The sequence below is a fragment of the Lycorma delicatula genome, chromosome 10 (assembly GCF_047948215.1).
Source record: "Lycorma delicatula isolate Av1 chromosome 10, ASM4794821v1, whole genome shotgun sequence".
Classification (NCBI taxonomy): domain Eukaryota; kingdom Metazoa; phylum Arthropoda; class Insecta; order Hemiptera; family Fulgoridae; genus Lycorma; species Lycorma delicatula.
The window spans coordinates 91,510,245-91,529,043 of record NC_134464.1 but is presented as its reverse complement, the minus strand read 5'-3'; the positions used below and the strand labels follow the sequence as shown (position 1 = coordinate 91,529,043).

Here is an 18,799-nt window from a genome sequence, read left to right as displayed (position 1 = left end):
TTCAGCTTGAAGAAGTTACAAGGGGCCATGTGTGGTGAATACGGCGGCTGAGGCATCATAGTAGCATTGTTTTTCGCCAAAAATTCATGAATAAGCAGTGAAGTGTGAGCAGGTGCATAATTATGGTATGATTGTCATGGATTATTTCATCACAAATACAAGTGTTTTCTTCAGAGTGCTTCATGCAAACTGCATAGAACTTCCAAGTAGTAATTCTTATTGACTCTGTTGTAGTGATTTGGCAAGTAATCATTTTCTTCTCAGTATCTTTAACATCTTTGTGGCCTTCTTGAAATGTTTGTGCTATATAAACGCTTGTTTTATTTATTAAAGAATTGCCAAAAGTAGCATTCAACATTTCCAATGCAGTGCTGCCCTTTATTCCATTCTTAAATCATCCTGAGTCCCATAGGGGAAGCCTTGTGATGATCCTGGTCACCACACCATTCCCTCCTGCAATGATCCTGGTCAACACACCATTTCCTCCTGCGATGATCCTGGTCAACACACCATCCCCTCCATTCCTAGCCCTGATGGGCTTTACCTAAGGTTATCTTTTAGACCCTCTAAACTTGATAACAAATCACAGTCATCAGTTTTGGCCTCTGTCAGGATGTCATCGATGCAAATGCCTTGGTAGATATTTCCATTACTGTATTTACACAACCAACTGTCACTTTCATATGGCCTCTTCCAACCATGACCACCTACTACAACTTAAAACCCTCAACTATCAAATTAACTGATTTGCAGTAGAACGATCCCCTACCTTCTTCCAACACCAAAGGTTTCACAAAAACAATTTTCTTCCTATATCTAACTTCAATTAGACTATGCACTCAGGTCATTACTTGATTGAGTCTTTAAACACCAATAATATTATCCCCATACCAACAGATCAAGTGTTGATCACAACAATTTTGTCCTACAATTGTCTTTACTGAAAGTTTTCTTGATTTACTTAAGAATCCAGAAACAGATTCACAAATTTATAATAAGTCTGTAATGAAAACATATTCTATCACTCTCTGCTCTGGCCCGCTTTCAAGAGTGACGTCAATTCCTACACCATCCCACACTGCTCCATCACAGAGTTCTCCACAAATCCATCTTGTCCCAATTCCCAGCTAACCCGGGATTGATGCCATAATGCCTATATTGGCAAAGTAAGCACCCAGGCGAGCCATTATTAAAGCAAATTTTTAGTTCCACTTTTTCCACAAGTTAAAAATCACCTATCTTGCCATAACACATATAACCTTTTTGACAGCCAACAATAAACTAAGTATCCAATATGGCTGCCAATGTAAACATACATTAGGGACAAGTATGCCAACACAACAAAAAAAACATTGTGTCGGACTTATACAGTCTTGAAAATTTTTGAATTCCACATATTTTTTTATCAAATCTCATATGTTCTACTTGTGGGTGAAGACTGATACTGAAAAAATAAAACTGAGCTATAAAGATGAAAGCTTTGAAGTTTGCAAAAATCCCTTTAAAGTTTGTAGTACTTAATACATTCCAATCCAAACAAATAATATTAGAATATTAGAGGTATGTTCTACAAAATAAAATAATTCACTCTGTTTCATAGTTAACAATTAAGAGGATGGTTAACTGAAATAAGAGTGGTAGTTTAAAACATAATTATTGTATGTTATTAACATTATTTTTTACTTTTTTATTTTATTTATCACTATATAACATTTTTGTAAAAAAATACAAATTTACAAGTTTCAAATTATATAATATCTATACTTACTAAGAACTTAAAAAAACTGAATTAAATATTAAAAACTGTTATTACAATTAGATTCTTATAATCAGTCAGATACAATTAAATTTAAAATTATTAACTGGTAGTTTGCTTTAATTCACTGTTGGCCAGATAATCAACAGTATGATTTTTGAATTGTACTGCAGCAGTTTATTTTTTAAAATCACATTTTTCATGATTTTTATATCCATCTGCAAATTAGTATAATGTCTAATATTTTTATTTGATGAACTGTTTTATAATAAATGAACCAGAGTATTGAAAACATAAATAGATTCTTATTCCTAGTACTACAATTATGTTAATCTTAAAATGATAATGGGAAAAAATCTTAATAGATATTAGAGTGATGTAAGAATATTTTTAATTCTTTGATCAAGGTTTATGTAAATAAATTTTGGGTTTGCTGTAATTATTTTTATTGACCTTGAATATTCCAACACAAGTGAAATTGGTTTTTACTGGATAATATAAAACTTTTTTACTACCATATGCTTTTCTCTGTCAGCAGTTTGTAGATGTCATCAAAGGTTGGTGGTATCTGTATCTCCTCTTATTCCTTTTCTGTAATATTTACCAATTATTCCTTGTACAACCTGTTCTTATCAGTAATTTTCTTTTGTATAAATATTTTTTTCTTTCACAAGATACTTTCTGCAATTTTGTTATTATAGATTATGCTGTATTCAGTTTCTTTACTCATTTTGTTTTCCCCAGCAGTTGATTTTTCTTAACACCTTTTAATCTATTACATTTTGCATTTAGTTAATTCTCCAATACTTTTATTCACATGAGTTCTCAGTCCATTAAGGTAAATCGTTTGAGCTTAGGAATCAATAAAACTATAACTTTTCCAATAAGTATTAAATTGAAACGGTTTTAATATCGCTGTAATGCTGGAAATATTAATTTTTAATTTTAGTTATTTATTATGTGCTATTTTATGGCCCCATTGTAAATGAAGCAACAGTTTAAAACAGTCTTAGAAAATTAACAATGTAGCTACGAAGATGAGCAGCCAGACTATTGTAATTCACCAAGAAAATCCTAGCAAAATTTATTTTGAATTAAATATAATTCTATTCACTTAAGATTATAATTCCTTAGTGTTGTTTCTGAGAATTACATTCATGCATTTTGTTGTTAATTTATTTCCTTTAAATTTCTTATAGTTGCTGTTTTTCAAATTTCTATTTCTTTTAAAATAAATAATGGTTATTTTATTTTTTGATTACAGTTTAAGAATTTGGCCACTGACAACCCACAGAGATGATGAAAGATTCACAGTAAGTCATAGCGAAGAGATAACATGTTTTGTTTTAACTGTTGATTCACTCCATGTAATAACAGGCTCTCGAGATATGTCTCTTAAAGTATGGCATATTATTGGAGGAAAACTTACTCAGGTAATCCTGTATACTTCAGTTATTAATATACTTTTTGTGAAGTTTGGTAAAAATATAGTAGAAGTATGTTATTACTTGTATTATACTGTTTGAACTATACTGTTCTATTCTACTGTTTGATATTACTGTAGAAGTATTTTATTATTTAATTGTCCTGTTCAAAATTTAAAATTTTAGGCGAACTTATAATTAATTGACCTTTGTCTCCCTCAAAGTACACACCTTTCTTATCGTAACACTTTTATGAGCAGTTCTTTTCTTCTAAAAGCAATGGTGAAATGCATCTTTGGCTTAATTTTACATTCAGTTGCAAGATTTTACATTTCTTAGATATCATTACAAATTCTTCCTCCTTTTTAATCAAAGATTAGTCTGTAGATGCAATGCAAAAAATATTGAGGGTGATGAAGCAGTAATTCTACTTTTTGAGTAAAAAAATCACTAATCAAATGCAAATTGTTCATCAGCTCAGTGTTTGAGTGAAGGAATCCAATAGTTTTCTTTTTACACTTCAGACCTTTTCCTGTTCACCTGTTCAGAGATATTTCTTCACTTCTAGACAGTCTAGATATCTAATAATAGAGTCTGTCTGGTTAATCCTTTTAGCTTCAAAGAAAAAGTCAGCATTACATTTGATGTATTGAGATTTTTTTTCAGCCTTAGTGAAGATTTGTCAGTATATTGTGATAGCTAAACTTTAGTAACTGTACTGTATCCATAAATCCTATTTTTTCCTATTTTTAGCTGAGATTTGCTGAAAATATGATATCCTGAATTATGCAATCCAACAATTCCTAATAAATCATAACATGTCTTTCTTCTATTGTGTCATCAGCTGTAGGATGAACTTGGCAGTAATCAATGTATTCAGAGTTTTCTTCCTGCCAGAGTCTTATGATGTGAACTAGATAGATTGATGTAATCTTTTATTTATTAGATAGCCAACTATCAATACATAATCAGCTGTCAAGCACATTTTCATTGATCAAGCAGCATCTTAAGTTGACGTTACGGACATCCTGAATTACAGTGATTCACACCCCCAGTATGAATATTCAACTTCACAAAATACTAGGTGTTGTTTAAACATTGATAACCGTAAGTTTTGTATCATTTCATATCTTAAATTTAATGTTTTTACATGCTTCTCACTAAATTTAGCTATCTCAAAAATTACAGTATATAACATTGTTCTGTTTAAGGAAGTTTAATTCCAAGGATGAGCAAAGTTATTCTTTTAGGATCCCTATATTTTTTCCTCAAATGGATTTTAATTTGTGGCTTTATTACCACATATATTTAAGCTGATCAACTTAAAACCATTGATCAATTATATGTTTCTACTACCGTGGTAAAAAATGCTTTGTTTTCTGGAGGAATTGTGGTCAGGATCAGTGTTTGCTGCACAGAGGAGGCCTTTTGCGCTATCCTGTTGGTGGAGTTGTTTATCTCATGCTGTGATTCCTCAATGGGTAGATCTAACTTTTCTATAGATAGATCTTTGATTACTTCATTTTCATTCTCATTGTTGTAGGTTTATAAACCTACAGAAATAAATTTAACATTGTTTGGTTATCATCATTGGTGAACTCTTTGTAGTCCATACTGAAGATGGGCAAACCTGTAGAACCAGTAAGTGCACCCTTGGTATGATATGATGGCAGGCTGTCTGTATCATTATTTGGTTTCTACTCTGTTTCTAGACTGATAGTTGTGCAGCAAGCCTAATGGCTGAATCGCCTATTAGGCCATAAAATAAAGTATAATATAAAAAGGTTGCATTGATTAATAACTAATATTGATAATCTTATACACTACAAAAATTTGCTCATCTAAGTCAAATGTGTTTTATACTGCTAAATTTTAGTTCATTCAGAAATCCAGTTGTGCACAACTTAAGTTTGAAAATTTGTTTAAAGACTTGATATAGAATCTGACATCTTCCACTGGTTATGATTCCAGCTAAAAAATAAATCAGACCAAGGTGAAGATGTGTTAAAAATCTAGTATATTTATCTAGCCAAGGAATAAATCATCAGTTATGATTAGTTTACAGTTTTGTATGGGAAAAGATTAGTCCCTAACCTTATAACTATCAGCCTAGTACCACTATTAAGTGCTTTGTAGGTTTTGTAAAGAAACTGTTGGTTTACAGGTTTATATTTTAATTTTGAATATAAGAAACCTTTATGAGTTTGCATTTCTTTTGCAAGTGGATTTTTATTTTTATATTCTCATGAATCAACAGTTATCTAGAATTTAGTTGTTAAACTTTTAGTTGTTAACACCTACTCAGCATGGTAGGTACGCCTATTTCCTGTATAAACGGAGTAAAACACAGATGCTCCTTTGTGAGTGTGGTGAAAATCAAACTGTAAAACACATCACAGAAGTTTGCCCTAGGACAGCTTATGAAGGAAATCCTGAAAATTTCCTGATGGCGACTCCAGAATCAGTGGCATATATTAATTTGTTAAATCTTTGTAATTTTTGACTGTAATTGGTGTTACGATTCGATGCCATACTCTAAACAAATAAATTTTAATTGTCACTAATAACCTTCCCAAGTTTTTGAATTCATGTAATATTTTGAAAAAGGGAAAAGGGAAAAAAGGGGGAAATTTTCATTTCCAGCTTAATTTTCTTGATATGCTTAATATCTTATAAAATGCACAATTTTGGATTTTATCCTCGTTATTGTAAACCCATTAACCTATCAGTATCACAGCAGTTTCATTTAAGTTTTTTAGACCCTTGCCAACACTATTATATTATCCTTAAATGCTGAAATTATAATGTTTACTACAAGTTTTAAGCCTCATTTGGTATTCTTACTCTTTACCACACACTGAAAAAGGCAGGTAAAGCCAGGTAAAGTACTGTTAAAAAGGCATCTCCTTGTCATACACATCTCCTTGGTAAAAATTATGAGTTAATTTTTCTGAAATTCCCAACTTTTTAATATAAAATTTTTTTTGTTACGTTGTTTTTTGTTTTCTATATTCTCCTTGTTTTATTCTAGGTATTGGTTGGTCATACTGACCAAGTTACATGTGTTGCTGTAGCAGTGACAAATAAAAAAATAGTTGTTTCTGGTTCAAGAGATGCAAATCTTATAGTGTGGGATATGGAAACCGGTGATGATCTGCACCTTCTTACAGGACATCTTGGTTATGTTACATGTGTAAAACTAGCTGCAGATGGATCAGTGGCTATATCTGGTAAATATTAATTCATTTTTATCTTCATTAAAATGTTTGCATCATATTACTTATTTTCAATAAGTTAATTAGAATATTAAATTACATTTTGTCTAATTTTTCAGGTTCAGAAGATAAAAGAATAATTGCCTGGGATACAAAAAAAGGAGTACCACTTTCAACTCTACAACTTCATCTACCAATACTTAATATTGTTATGTCAACAGATGTAACTCGAGTAGCTGTACATTTATTAGAAAATAGACACCTGCCAATCGTTTGCCTTCATAATACTCCTGCAACGTATGTTAAAATTCCTATATATGTTGCTCCTGCCAAAGAAATTGAAGGTGAGTAATAATTTTCTTATCGAATTTTTCTGTTTTAATGCATTCAATTAACTTAATTGTGGGATGCCATTACTTGATGTACTTAATATCTGATTTACAAACTAAGCATTTTTTATACATATTAATTACTCTTGAATTCTTTTTTTAAATTAAGTTTTATATTTTTGTTTTATTATGAATATAATCTTTATTTTTGTCAAAAGATTACAAATTTTAATCTTATTCCTTTTTTTTTTTCAAATGATTAAAATATAATGTTTCAGAAAAGATCCTATATAATGTATAAAATTATGAATCTGTAAATTGGATTATGTATTTTATACAATAATCTGTAATTCTTGAATTAGTATAGTACATTAATTTTTACCAAGTTAGTAGTGTGACTTACGTAGCTTTTTTTTGCCAGCCTCCATAGTACGAGTGGTAGCATCTTGGCCTTTCATTCGGAGGTCAGGCTTGGCATTTTCACACACTACAAATCATTTATCTCATCCTCTGAACCAATATCTAACGGTAGTCCTGGAGGTTAGAAAAAAAAAGTTGTAGTGATTTTTAATAATTATAACTTTATATATATTTTTATTTGCAGACACGTTTTTTATTTTCCTTGTTTTTAATATTTCACTTAGCAAAGATTTGATTGGTTAATTTTTGGCAATGAATTATATGTAGACTTCATAACAGATCCTTATATTGTATTTATAGTGAAGTATTATATTTTGAGATGCAGTATAAATCCCTTTGCTATGGAGCAGTTCTATATTTTTAATCTTTTATATGTATTAACACTTTCTATTTATTCTTAATAACAATAGAAATTTATTTTGAAAATTTAATAGATTTAATTTTTTTTAATATTTCAGATCTTCGTCCAAGTGGTCCAAAACGTCCAATGAGACGATTGTTAAAAAAAGAAGTGTCTCTTGATACATATACATGGCAAAAAAAATATGGCCATCTTACTTCATCTATTATGATGTCTCAAGTAGATGAACGGTTACGAAGAAGATTTTCTGTTTCTGCTAGTATGGAAGAAATTTCAAAAATACCTGCCAGCAAAGATCTTGGATCTCAGGTAATTATCAAGTTTAAATTGTTAATGTGTTATAGGTATTTATTTTATACAGAGTGATTCAAAACTATACAGCAATCTCTCGGCAGATGATTCTATAGGTAAAAATAGAACAAAATTCATATAAACATAGGCCTTACAGCTAGTGAAAAATTTAGCCCAGAAAAGTTCATATAGACATAGGCCTTATGGCTAGCGAAAGATTTAGCCCCGATTTCAGTTCCTCCAGAGAAAGGAAGACTTCGTGAAATTATGGGAAGGTAAATTAAGAGGCAACTTTAGTTGTTTATGGTTTTTAACCTAAAAATATTTAAAAAATGGGTCCCAGAACTATACTCCATTAGTTTTAAAATAATCTGATGTAAATCACAAAAATTGGGGGTTAAAAAATAATACGTTTTTGGTTATAACGTAAGAAAACTTTGTTAAGTGGTTAATTAAATTGTTTTTTTTTTCAATTAGAAATATAGAAAATTTAATTCTGAAAAGATTCATGTATAGACTGAATTGTGAAAAAAAATTTTAACAGCATGAAATAACTAATTTTGTCCATAGGTTGGAAATAACAGCTGATCATTTATTTACTACTTTTTTATCAGAATGGGTTAATTTGTTTTCTGAGGTTGGCAATATCACCTGAACTATAATTACTTTTTTGAAGCAGTGTTTGAATAATCTTCATTTCCCTGTGGGAACCAAAATTTAGGTTAAATATTTTGCTAGCCATAACAAAGCGTTTTTGGGCCTATGAAATATTAAAGTTTTAAGAAAAGTATTACTTGCCCAATCAAAACTATCATCTCTTCAGATGACATTTTAAGACATTATATTAGGATTTATCTCACATCTTTACATGCTACTTTGTTATATGTTGTTTGTTCAAAACTGTATGAATACTGAAGGAATTAAACAGATATAGAGAGACAGAATATTACCTCAGTTTTGACTAATGTGTCAAATAGTGCATGAGATTGAGTTGTTAAGTACTGTAATCTAGATTTCAGGTATTGTTTTATTTACTACTCAGACAAATTTAGTATTTTAATATAATGGCAGCCATGTAACTTTACAATACTCAAGACATTATTGTTAAAAGAATCTGAAGAAGATGTGATACTTTAAAACAGTTCACTTGTTACTGTAGTCCTGTTCAAAGACAACTGAAGAAACTTGATGGAGAAACTGAATTGCCTGAGTTACTGGTGGCTGACAAAGACTGAAACAAAAAGATAAAGTGATTCATGCATTTTTGGTGACCCAAGGTGTATTAAGAAATAGGAGCTTTTTCAACCTTTTTTCTGATATTAAATGTATTATTTTTATATTTAAAGACAAACGTGAAACTTAGTTTCCACCAGTAGTACAGAATCTCACAATATTTCTTACCTTATCTTATTGCTTCTCCAATTTTTAGCCAAATACAATAAAAGGAGAATTAATTTTACTAAATTATTTTATATTTATTGAAATAAATATAAGATAATACCAGATATTAATTAAACCCAAAACAAAAATTGTAGTTTTAAAATGCTTGAATAATTATTATAGTGATAAAAAGTAATATATATTGTATAATTAAAAATTATAAAATATATTATAATATTATTCTATATTACATATTTTTTTATATTATATATTGTTATGAGTTCAATTTATTTTCAAATGTTTGTAATTATACTTTTTAGTGTATTGGCCCTGAACAAGCTGCTTTGGTCCAGTCGCAACATTTTGACCAATTGGAAGCTCTATGGAACAAACGTTCACCTCCAAGAAGTCGTCGTATATTCCAGGTAAACATAAATAGATATGCAGTAACTATTTTTTAATTAAGAATAGATTTACGGTTAGGTTTATTTAATTAATTTCTTAAATAATAAAGTAAAAAAACTTAACAGAAACAATAATAAAATATTACCAGTGTTCTATGTACTACCTGCACTGTTTACTATTAATGCTTAAAAATATATAACAAGTTGTTGGAAAAATGTGGAATTTTTATTAAAAGATGTATAAAACATAAATGGTTTAAAACGTGAGACAATCCATATATACTCTGCCCTCTTAAGCCTTTTTTTCAAATTAAATCTATTAAAGAAGGCATAGTGATCTCCTTCACATTGGAACTAAACAGACTGCACTTAATGTAAAAAGAATGGTAAAAAAAAATCCTGACTTTTCCCATGAAAAACAGAAAAAAACAGTTTTTCTAGTAAAAAATTGTATAACGTAACTTCATTTGAAGTTCTGAAAGGGAGAAAATTATTTCAACTACATTAAAAATCCAAGGAATCAGGAATTTAAATTTTAAACAATAGTTTAGGTTGCTGATCAGTCCAGTTTATTAGCAACCAAACTTATTTTTACCAATGTAATTGTTATAGACTGTCTTCTACATTGTTTTTTAAATAAAAAAAAGTAAAAGTTAAATGTTTAGTAAAACCATTAAAAAAAAAGCTGATAACACAGTTGTAGGACTTTCCTGGAATGCAGCTTTAGCTAAAGCTGTGTTGAACTGATGGAGGCAGGCCCCAGTATGACAGCTTGAAACTGAGTGATGTAGTGTGTGACACCTCGTCTCTTATTGAGGATGATGACTGGACAGTTCAACATAGCAAATTTACAATTTATTATAGTTCCTCTGAAGGAGACATAAAATCTTGAAGTCATTAAAGCGAGTACTGATTAAGTCTGTGTGCCCAGTGTTTATACTGCCAGCTGGTCCAATTGGTTTTGCAGTATGGAAGTTACTGTTATATTTTTTCAAAGAGAGTGAAAGACCGGTGTTGGTGATGTTACCAAGATCTGCAGAGACAAGTGAATGTTCAAAATCAAGATCGGAATCAGTTAGACGGATGACTCCCCCAGTAGAAGATAGCTGTGTTGTAGTGGCAGGCACAAGGAAAATCATATGTAGAGATATTAAAAACAATGAAATCTTCCCTTATGAAGAATGAACCAGTTCATAACAAAACTTCAAATCAGAATTAAGGGCATTGAGAAGGCAGAGCAATTCACTGCAAGCTTGTGAGATAAGGCAGCAGAGTTGCAAGTAGATTTACGATTAAGAAGAGACCGGCGAACGGTTGCCCACGTCAAAGATATTGACGTTGGACACAACCGAGCAAGAAATTAGTGACGCTATTGTGATTGTAACTGGAAAGCAGGAAGATTTTTGAATCACATTGGTAAGGAAGACATACGGGGATATGCAGAATGCAAAGGGCGATTAATAAGTTGGTTGGCGAAAGAATTCGTATCAGGTGGGTCCATTGCCGGACCTATAACAGAGTAGATAGCAAAAATGTTACAGATCTTGGGGCTCGGTCCACAGGAGCTCCGAGTGCCGGGGTCCAAACAGATTAGATTTATGCTACAACTGTGGGGGCAAAGGCCATCACATAAGAGAATGTCAAGAGGGATGAGATGCTTAGACTGCAACAGTCTCGAATACCGCCCGGGAGGCGTGATGTGCGGCAAAGGCAGCCATGATTAGTATAATCCTGTCAAATGCAAATCGTAGTGTACTCTGCCACGATTTAGTGGGGGAGCTGTCGAGAGGTCTTGATGTTGATATTCTGGTCACCACTGAGACCAACAGAAACACCCTTGCTAAGAGTAAGTAGAGTGCAGATGCAATAGGAGACGTGGCTATCCAGAACGTTAGTAGCAGTTGGGAATAGCAGTTGTTATATAGAGCTGAAAGAATACTAGCAGTCGAATTGTCTGGGTTCCTTTTGATAGGGGCATATGTTAGCCCCAATTGTGATTTCCCGGAGTTTGGGGCTTATATGAGAAGACTTCATGACATTGTTGCTAGGTCACCCAAGAAGGTTAGTTTGGTGGGCAACCTAACTAGTGAGGCCATTGTAGCGAGCAGCTCAAATACTAATAGACACGGTGAGGGCCTCGCAGAGTTTATGATGACGCAAGTGTTTTGTGTTTAAATAATGACACACCGATGTATGAGGCCAGAGGACACAGCTCAGTGCTCGATCCAACAATCATGAACAACAGATGGGATCAATCCAGATGCAGCTGGAGGGTCCTACAGAAGGAGACCGCCAGTCTGGCGACTCTGCTTGAGGTAGATGATTCATACTCACTCAGGATAGCCGGCCATTAAAACCGCCGCAACTGACTCAAAAACAGGTGTCAGTAGTTGTTTCAAAAGTGACCAGAAAAATTAGCAATGGAAGGCAGATGTCGCCGGAAGTCCTACAAGACCTTATAGTCCAGGAGATAGCATTGTTGCCAAGATCTGCTGGTAGGTTTCATCCAGTTTACTGGTGGTTGGATGCAATATCACAGATGAGTCAGAACCTCCAGCATCTGAGACGCCAGAAACGACTGAGAAGCTGTGCAGAAAGTTGTGACTTGGACCATTTCTGTTGGTTGACGCAATTCTTTCAGACCTGGCGGGAAAGAGATGCTCACTGGACATGGTGCCTTTGAATTTTATCTCCACAGATTTGGGAGGCGTGACTCCCTTGCTGTATGTTTTGCAGTTGAGCACACCATGTCCGGGTGCGAAGAATGACACCCCTGGTGTATGGAAGCTGGTATAGAGACGTTAAGCCCGAAAGAGCTAGGTAGTGCTATTTATTCTGGGTACTGAAAATAATTTGAATGCATTCGAAAAGTTCACGACTCAAGTGCAGCAAGCGAAGGACGAGAAGGGACGGCGATACAGTTATTAGTGACAAAATACTTCAGTGGAAGGATAAAGATGTCAGTAGGGGAGAACATCGCGGACGTGGAGTTCATCTTAGGTTAGATGATAGGGGAAGGGTGAGTAGCTCCAATAGGAAGGGACAGCTCGCTGAGGTGGATTGTCTCTTATGAATGATCGAGACCCCGGGGGAGATTTAGGATCAGAGAAGACATATACTGATGCCATGAAAAAAGTCCTGAGACTAGGAGTTTTTAGTCAGTAGGGTGTAGGTACACATAGGCTCTAAATAACATCTAGATTTTTTTAAATCTACCGCTCACCTATGATATCACAACATAGCATTAATTAAAAGCATTTTTGGGGTGGGAGTGCGATTTTTCAAAAAGGTTTTTAGGCAAAATTTCAAGATACTGAGGGTGACCTTGCTCTACAGGCTTACCCCCTTGACCTTTTAAGTTGAAAATCTAATGGCATCAGTGCCCCATATATAGAAGTAATCTGACATACATAGAAGTAATTGAGAAGCCAACACACATACATATGTACATTAACATCCAGAAAATTTCCATCCAGTTTTTTGGGTTCCTTAGGTATCAAAACATCAAGTTCTGGTGAAAACCGCATATACTCAAATTGGACTGATTACAATTCTTTCTTTTCCAGGGCTTATAGCTCTGCACTAGCACTATGTAGATGGGAAAGTAATACAAAGGGAATCAGGTATTTAAATTTTAAATAATAATTTGCTGATTAGTCCAGTTTCTAAGCAACCAAATTTATTTTTACTTATGTAATTGTTATATGCCTGTCTTCTAAATTTTTTTTTAAATGGATAAAGTAAAAGTAAACAATTTAATAAAATCATTAAAAAAATAAACATTTAAGTAAAAAATTTAAAAAAATAAACCTAAACAGTTAATTAAAAAATATTTTAAATATTTTTTTTATTTTACTACTTATGGAGATACTTCAAAGAAATTGATTTTATATCAGTATTAAAACTAACATAACTGAATAACAGTAAGAACACTTGGAATAACAGGTTTTGCAAGATCCTGATCAAACAGTTTTGGAAATTTAAGGAAAATTATTATAAATGTTTCAGTTAATACAGAGATTAACTATGATTTTATAATAAATATTTTTAAATTAAAATTATGAATTTTTATTAAATTTATTATTTTCTTAAATTGTCGCTATTTTTCAATATGTGTATTTTTTCTGAGAGTGAGGAGTATAAATTGTTCATTTTTGATTTTTAAAACATATTTTTTTAGATTAGAAAATGCGTTTTTTATAATGTTGTTCACCCATTTTATTATACAGAGCCCTGCTTTATTATCAACATTAGCTTTAGATTATTTAATATGTTTTATCAATAGGGTCAAAGAAAAATGCCCATTAAAAATTTATCATCTTTAATGACTTTATATATTCTGCTGCTAGGATACAGTTCGTTAAATTGGTATACGTACTAATTACTATTATTATTTGTAGTGATGTATGTTGCTAGTCAAAAGCTCTCAGAAATAAATTTTTTTGTTGCAGTATTATGAGGTTTTACTGATAAAAATTTGTATGAATTGTGCTTTAATAACTTAAATTTTTATTTCAGTCACTTTCAAAACAAAACTCTCGATCCAGTAGAAGAGATTCATCAGAAAATGATGAACCTCCTTCTCCATTAGAAGAAGTTGCTGGTAAGAAAGCTCTTTTGGTTATTTGATATTAAAATTAATTTATCAGATTGACAAATGAAAATAATTTTATATCTACAGCAGGTTAAGAATAAAAAGTTGTTTCAAATTTTTAGGTGGTATGAAATGAAATCAACATTATATTTTGTTAGTATTGAATGGATTAACTGAACACCAATCACAATCATTCAAATACATCAGTATGAGTGCTTGGATGTTTAATGACTGATAAAGATAATCAATATTATAACAGTTTGTTGCACACCATTGTAGGGCACAGTTGAAGGAAACAATGCAAGAGGAAGACCAATACTAGAGTTTATTGAACAAACCATACGAATGTTGGGTGTAAAACATACATGAAAACAAAGAGATTAGCATTCTCTGCCTGAAGGAGGAAGACTGCTGCAAACCAATCTTAGGATTGATTACTATTACAACAAAAATTTGTTTGTATTATTTATTATAGTTCTAATAATTCAATGTGCAGGTGTTACTTGTCTGTTAGTTATTATTTTCAACTCAGACCTTATAGAATTAAAGATAAAAATTATATGTATATATAACAAAAGAGGCTGACTATATGTTAAATCATCATTTCTAAAAATGTGCTTGTGCCAGTATACTAGCCTTACATGTCCAGTGAAAGACACTATCCAGCATTTCTTACTCTCAGTCTAGAGAGAATACTATACTAAAGTGGAAAGAGCAGTGATTATCTAAAAATTACTTCTCTCAAGGAAAGGTCTGTTTTTCTAGAAATTCAAATTCAAGTTTACTCTAATAATAATTATACAAATAGTTATACAAAGTTTTGGAATACCTAGAGCTACATAATAAAGAACTTGGGTGAAATTGCCATGGGTAATTTCTCTGGTGATTGGACTAAATTTTTTATTAGTACAGTAGCAATGTTTTAAACTTCTGACTTTCATAATATTTTGTTCCTTTATCCAAATTTCAGTTTGTTTTAAAAGTTATTTTTTCCTATCATCTAACCGCCTCTTCACATTATCCTAATAAAGATGAAATACAAATACATCTTTCTAGACCCTGCCTTCCAATTTCCTGCTTTTTGAGGTTGCTTTTCTTTAATTTACTACTTCACTCATGTTTCTTAACTTGTTGAAATTAACTTATTTTCAAATTTAATATTTTTTTTATAAAAGCTTTTTATTGCATTTTTTTTATTAATTAAAATTTTATTATGTAATATTAAAATCTATCTACCTATTTTATTCTTAACTTTTTTTCATAGCTTCAACCTGTATCAATTTTTCATACCTTCATCTCTTATACTTGTATTTTGTTGTCATAGTTGTATTTTATTAAAGTACTAATTTCTTCGTCTTAATCTTTTTATAATCTTATTTCTTTTATATTCTTTTTTATAGATTTCTCTGGTGACTCATAAATGTTTGGACCATGCGCCCTGCAAACTATTGTGATCTATGAATTCAATCATTTCCATAAGTTAGGTCTAACTCTCAGTGCAATAATTAATGTACCTAATAATTAGATATTGTACTTTAGTGTTGTTATTGTAATTTTGTGAAACTTGTAACTTAAATATGGTGTGTGTGTGTGTGTGTGTGTGTGTGTGTGTCAGAATTATTGTGATATATACATGCACATTAATCATGTAGTGTAAATGTAATAAGTTTAATGTTATTAAGTAAGATATAATTAAAATATAACTTTGTATTACTCTTAATTAGTTTTATGTTAAAAAATACATGTATAAGGCTGTTCTCTCACCAGAGTGATATGATTACAAAGCAGTGGTCAGTCAATCAAAAAAACATAGAATGCCTATACAAATCGTGTGTTTTAATATAAATTTATATTATTTATTGTTTTACATTATTTTTCTGTTATTCTTATTCAGCATGAAGTCTTTCAAAACTGTAAGTGAGATTAATTTCCTAACAACTTATAATTAATTCTGTGTTATATTAACTCACAAAACTGTAAGAAATGTGAAAAAAAATTATGTAAATTCATGTAGTATTTTAATTTTACATATAAAACTATTTTTTTATTTGTGATATATATTCAAATTAGTACTATCTCTATATAAATATCTCTATATTAATACGTAAAAATTATTTTTTATCCGGAAGGGATTCAGGACACTTGTAATTATTTTAAATTAACACTAGTTGAAGTTGTAATTAGGCTTAAATAAATTCACCCTGTTGTTCAATAGATAATTTCACCTACTCAATATAATACATGAGCAAAAAGAAAAAATAATGAAGATATTGTGAAAACAAGAAAAAATACTCTCAGTAATTTACAGAATAAGTTTATTTATAAGCAACTTTTTATATTTATTAATTAATAAATTAAAACCCAATTTTTGGTTCTGTAAGATAAAAATATCGAAGCAGATAATCTTTCTTAGCCAAATTCTAAAGTAAAACATACATCAAATATATCACAGAATTGAATGTTAAACATTTAATAAAATTATACATCAAAATGACTCAATACAGTAGAATAGACTCAGTAGTAGAATAGATTAATCTACGTAAATTTTTTTCGTTTTTACTAATACTCTACATTAATAGTCTGAAGCAGGACAAAATAATCTCACACTGTATTGTGTAAAAATAAAAAATTGTCTCTAGTTGCCAGGCAACCATAATTTTTTTATTTTTATATCATGTTGATATTTATCATATTAATTGCTTTGGTGGGAGGGCATCTTAGTCTGTGCTGTTTTAATATGTCTTTCATCTTTGGGCATTTTAATTATTAACCCTTTTGTCATATTGTGTTATTTTTATTAATTATCTCTATGATTGCACCATATAATTGTCATTATAACCATTGTACCTAATTATTTCACTGGTCTTTCTTTCATAAAAATAAATTTGTACAAACAACAATAAAACATGCTATTTTGATGAATTATAAAAATGGCACAGGCTTTAATAATGTTTCTCTTGAATGAATGTTTGTCTGCACTGTGTAACATAATGAACATTATTGTGTAAAATTTGTTACCTTTAAAAAGTTTAAAAAAATATATATAAATAATATGTAAGTAAATTAAAATATGATATTATACTATTTATATTTTTTCACTGGCTCAAAAAATATCAGTTTTTAATTTTAATATTTTTTATGTATGACAAAATAATGTTTTCTTATATTTCTATGATTTATTATTTTTCCATAAGTGTACAGTTCTTTCTTTCAGATAAAAACCAATAGTAACATTTTTGTTTGATTTATATATATATATATATAATTTGTTATTGTTTATAAGTAATTCATCTGTAACTGTTTAAGTTATAACTTATTAAAATATAAATTAATGAGTAAATACCAAATAAGATAGCATTTAATGTTGAATCTAAAATTAGTTCTATGATAGATAGTTAATACTAATATAAAAAATTAATATTATTAGCAATAATATACCAATCTATTAATTTGTTTATAATTAATCATTGTTAATGCTGTTTTAGTATTATACACCTATTGTTACAAGCTAATTCATTTTGTTTTGTAAGTTATATAATTTTTGATGCTGAAGGACGAGAAATATCTAATAATTTTATGATTATTTGTCATGCTTTATAGTAAAATTTGTGTTACTGTTTAAATTACTATAGTTATTATGTATGTGAGATTTTTATCAATATTCCACGCCATTATCATTAATATCACTGATATAAAATTTAATTGTTTTCTTTTTTTATAAAACAGTAACCATTCCCTTAAGTTTAACATTCTTCTCCATATCTCATAATTTCATTATAGATGTGCAACTTGAGTTTGATAAAAATGATTACAACTAAACATATGTGTTTTTCTTGCTGTTAGAAAAGTTAAAAAAAATAACTTTCCCTTGCCATTCCTTGCTATATATGTTTTTGATATCAATTATATATTTTACGTAGTTCTTCAGGAAATTATCACGCATTTGATTTACTTAAGTGAAATGGTTATTTAATAATGATTAGTGAAATATTATATTTATTGTACTTAGGGTTTGTAATTATGCATTGCTGACCAAGAATGTCGTGTGATAATCCTGTGAAAGTTGAAATTTCTAGGTAAGTTGAGTTATAGGGGTATACTAATGTTAACCACGGGTACATCATGTTCCATTTGCACCAAAGAAAACCATTATTCATTGGTTTAATTTTTATGATTAAGTTGTAGCAAGTGCTGAAATTCATTAAATGCATGTTGTACAATTTGGAAATGTTGTTTTTCAGTATGGAATGTCTACAGATAAATTGAAAAATTAAAAATACAATAAATTTGGTTGTAAAAAGTTTGTGATTAAACAAATGTATTTTGACAATTAAAGAATTTTGGATCGTTGAAGTAATGAAGATGACTTGTTTTAAGAAAAAATTAAAATTTTAATGAGAGTATTAAATTGCTGTATTAAATTTTAAATATAAATTGCTGTAGAAATTATTTTCAGGTTTTATTTAGTCTGTAAAAAGATAAAAAAATTATTTAAGCCTGTAAAGAAGAATAAAATAATTATTTTCTACCTGTACACAGGCTTTTAGTGTGAATGCCTTTTTTTTTATGAATCATTTTTATAATCTCATCTCAAATTTATCATGTTTATGTACTTTGCATCACAT

General features: G+C 30.3%; 1 protein-coding gene across 5 annotated transcripts in view; it reads left to right on the top strand.

Annotated features, from left to right (window-relative positions):
• LOC142331061 (protein qui-1) overlaps positions 1–17,362 on the top strand; it is an 889,030-nt gene extending 871,668 nt beyond the window's left edge. For all 5 annotated transcript variants that reach the window (XM_075376703.1, XM_075376704.1, XM_075376705.1 and 2 more), the window contains 7 exons: positions 3,021–3,189; positions 6,212–6,410; positions 6,515–6,739; positions 7,603–7,814; positions 9,497–9,601; positions 14,099–14,183; positions 15,575–17,362. In XM_075376703.1, coding sequence (XP_075232818.1) covers positions 3,021–3,189; positions 6,212–6,410; positions 6,515–6,739; positions 7,603–7,814; positions 9,497–9,601; positions 14,099–14,183; positions 15,575–15,594 — 1,015 coding nt within the window. In that variant the 3' untranslated portion in view covers positions 15,595–17,362. The remainder of the gene's footprint in view (positions 1–3,020; positions 3,190–6,211; positions 6,411–6,514; positions 6,740–7,602; positions 7,815–9,496; positions 9,602–14,098; positions 14,184–15,574) is intronic.
• The last annotated feature ends 1,437 nt before the right edge of the window (positions 17,363–18,799 follow it).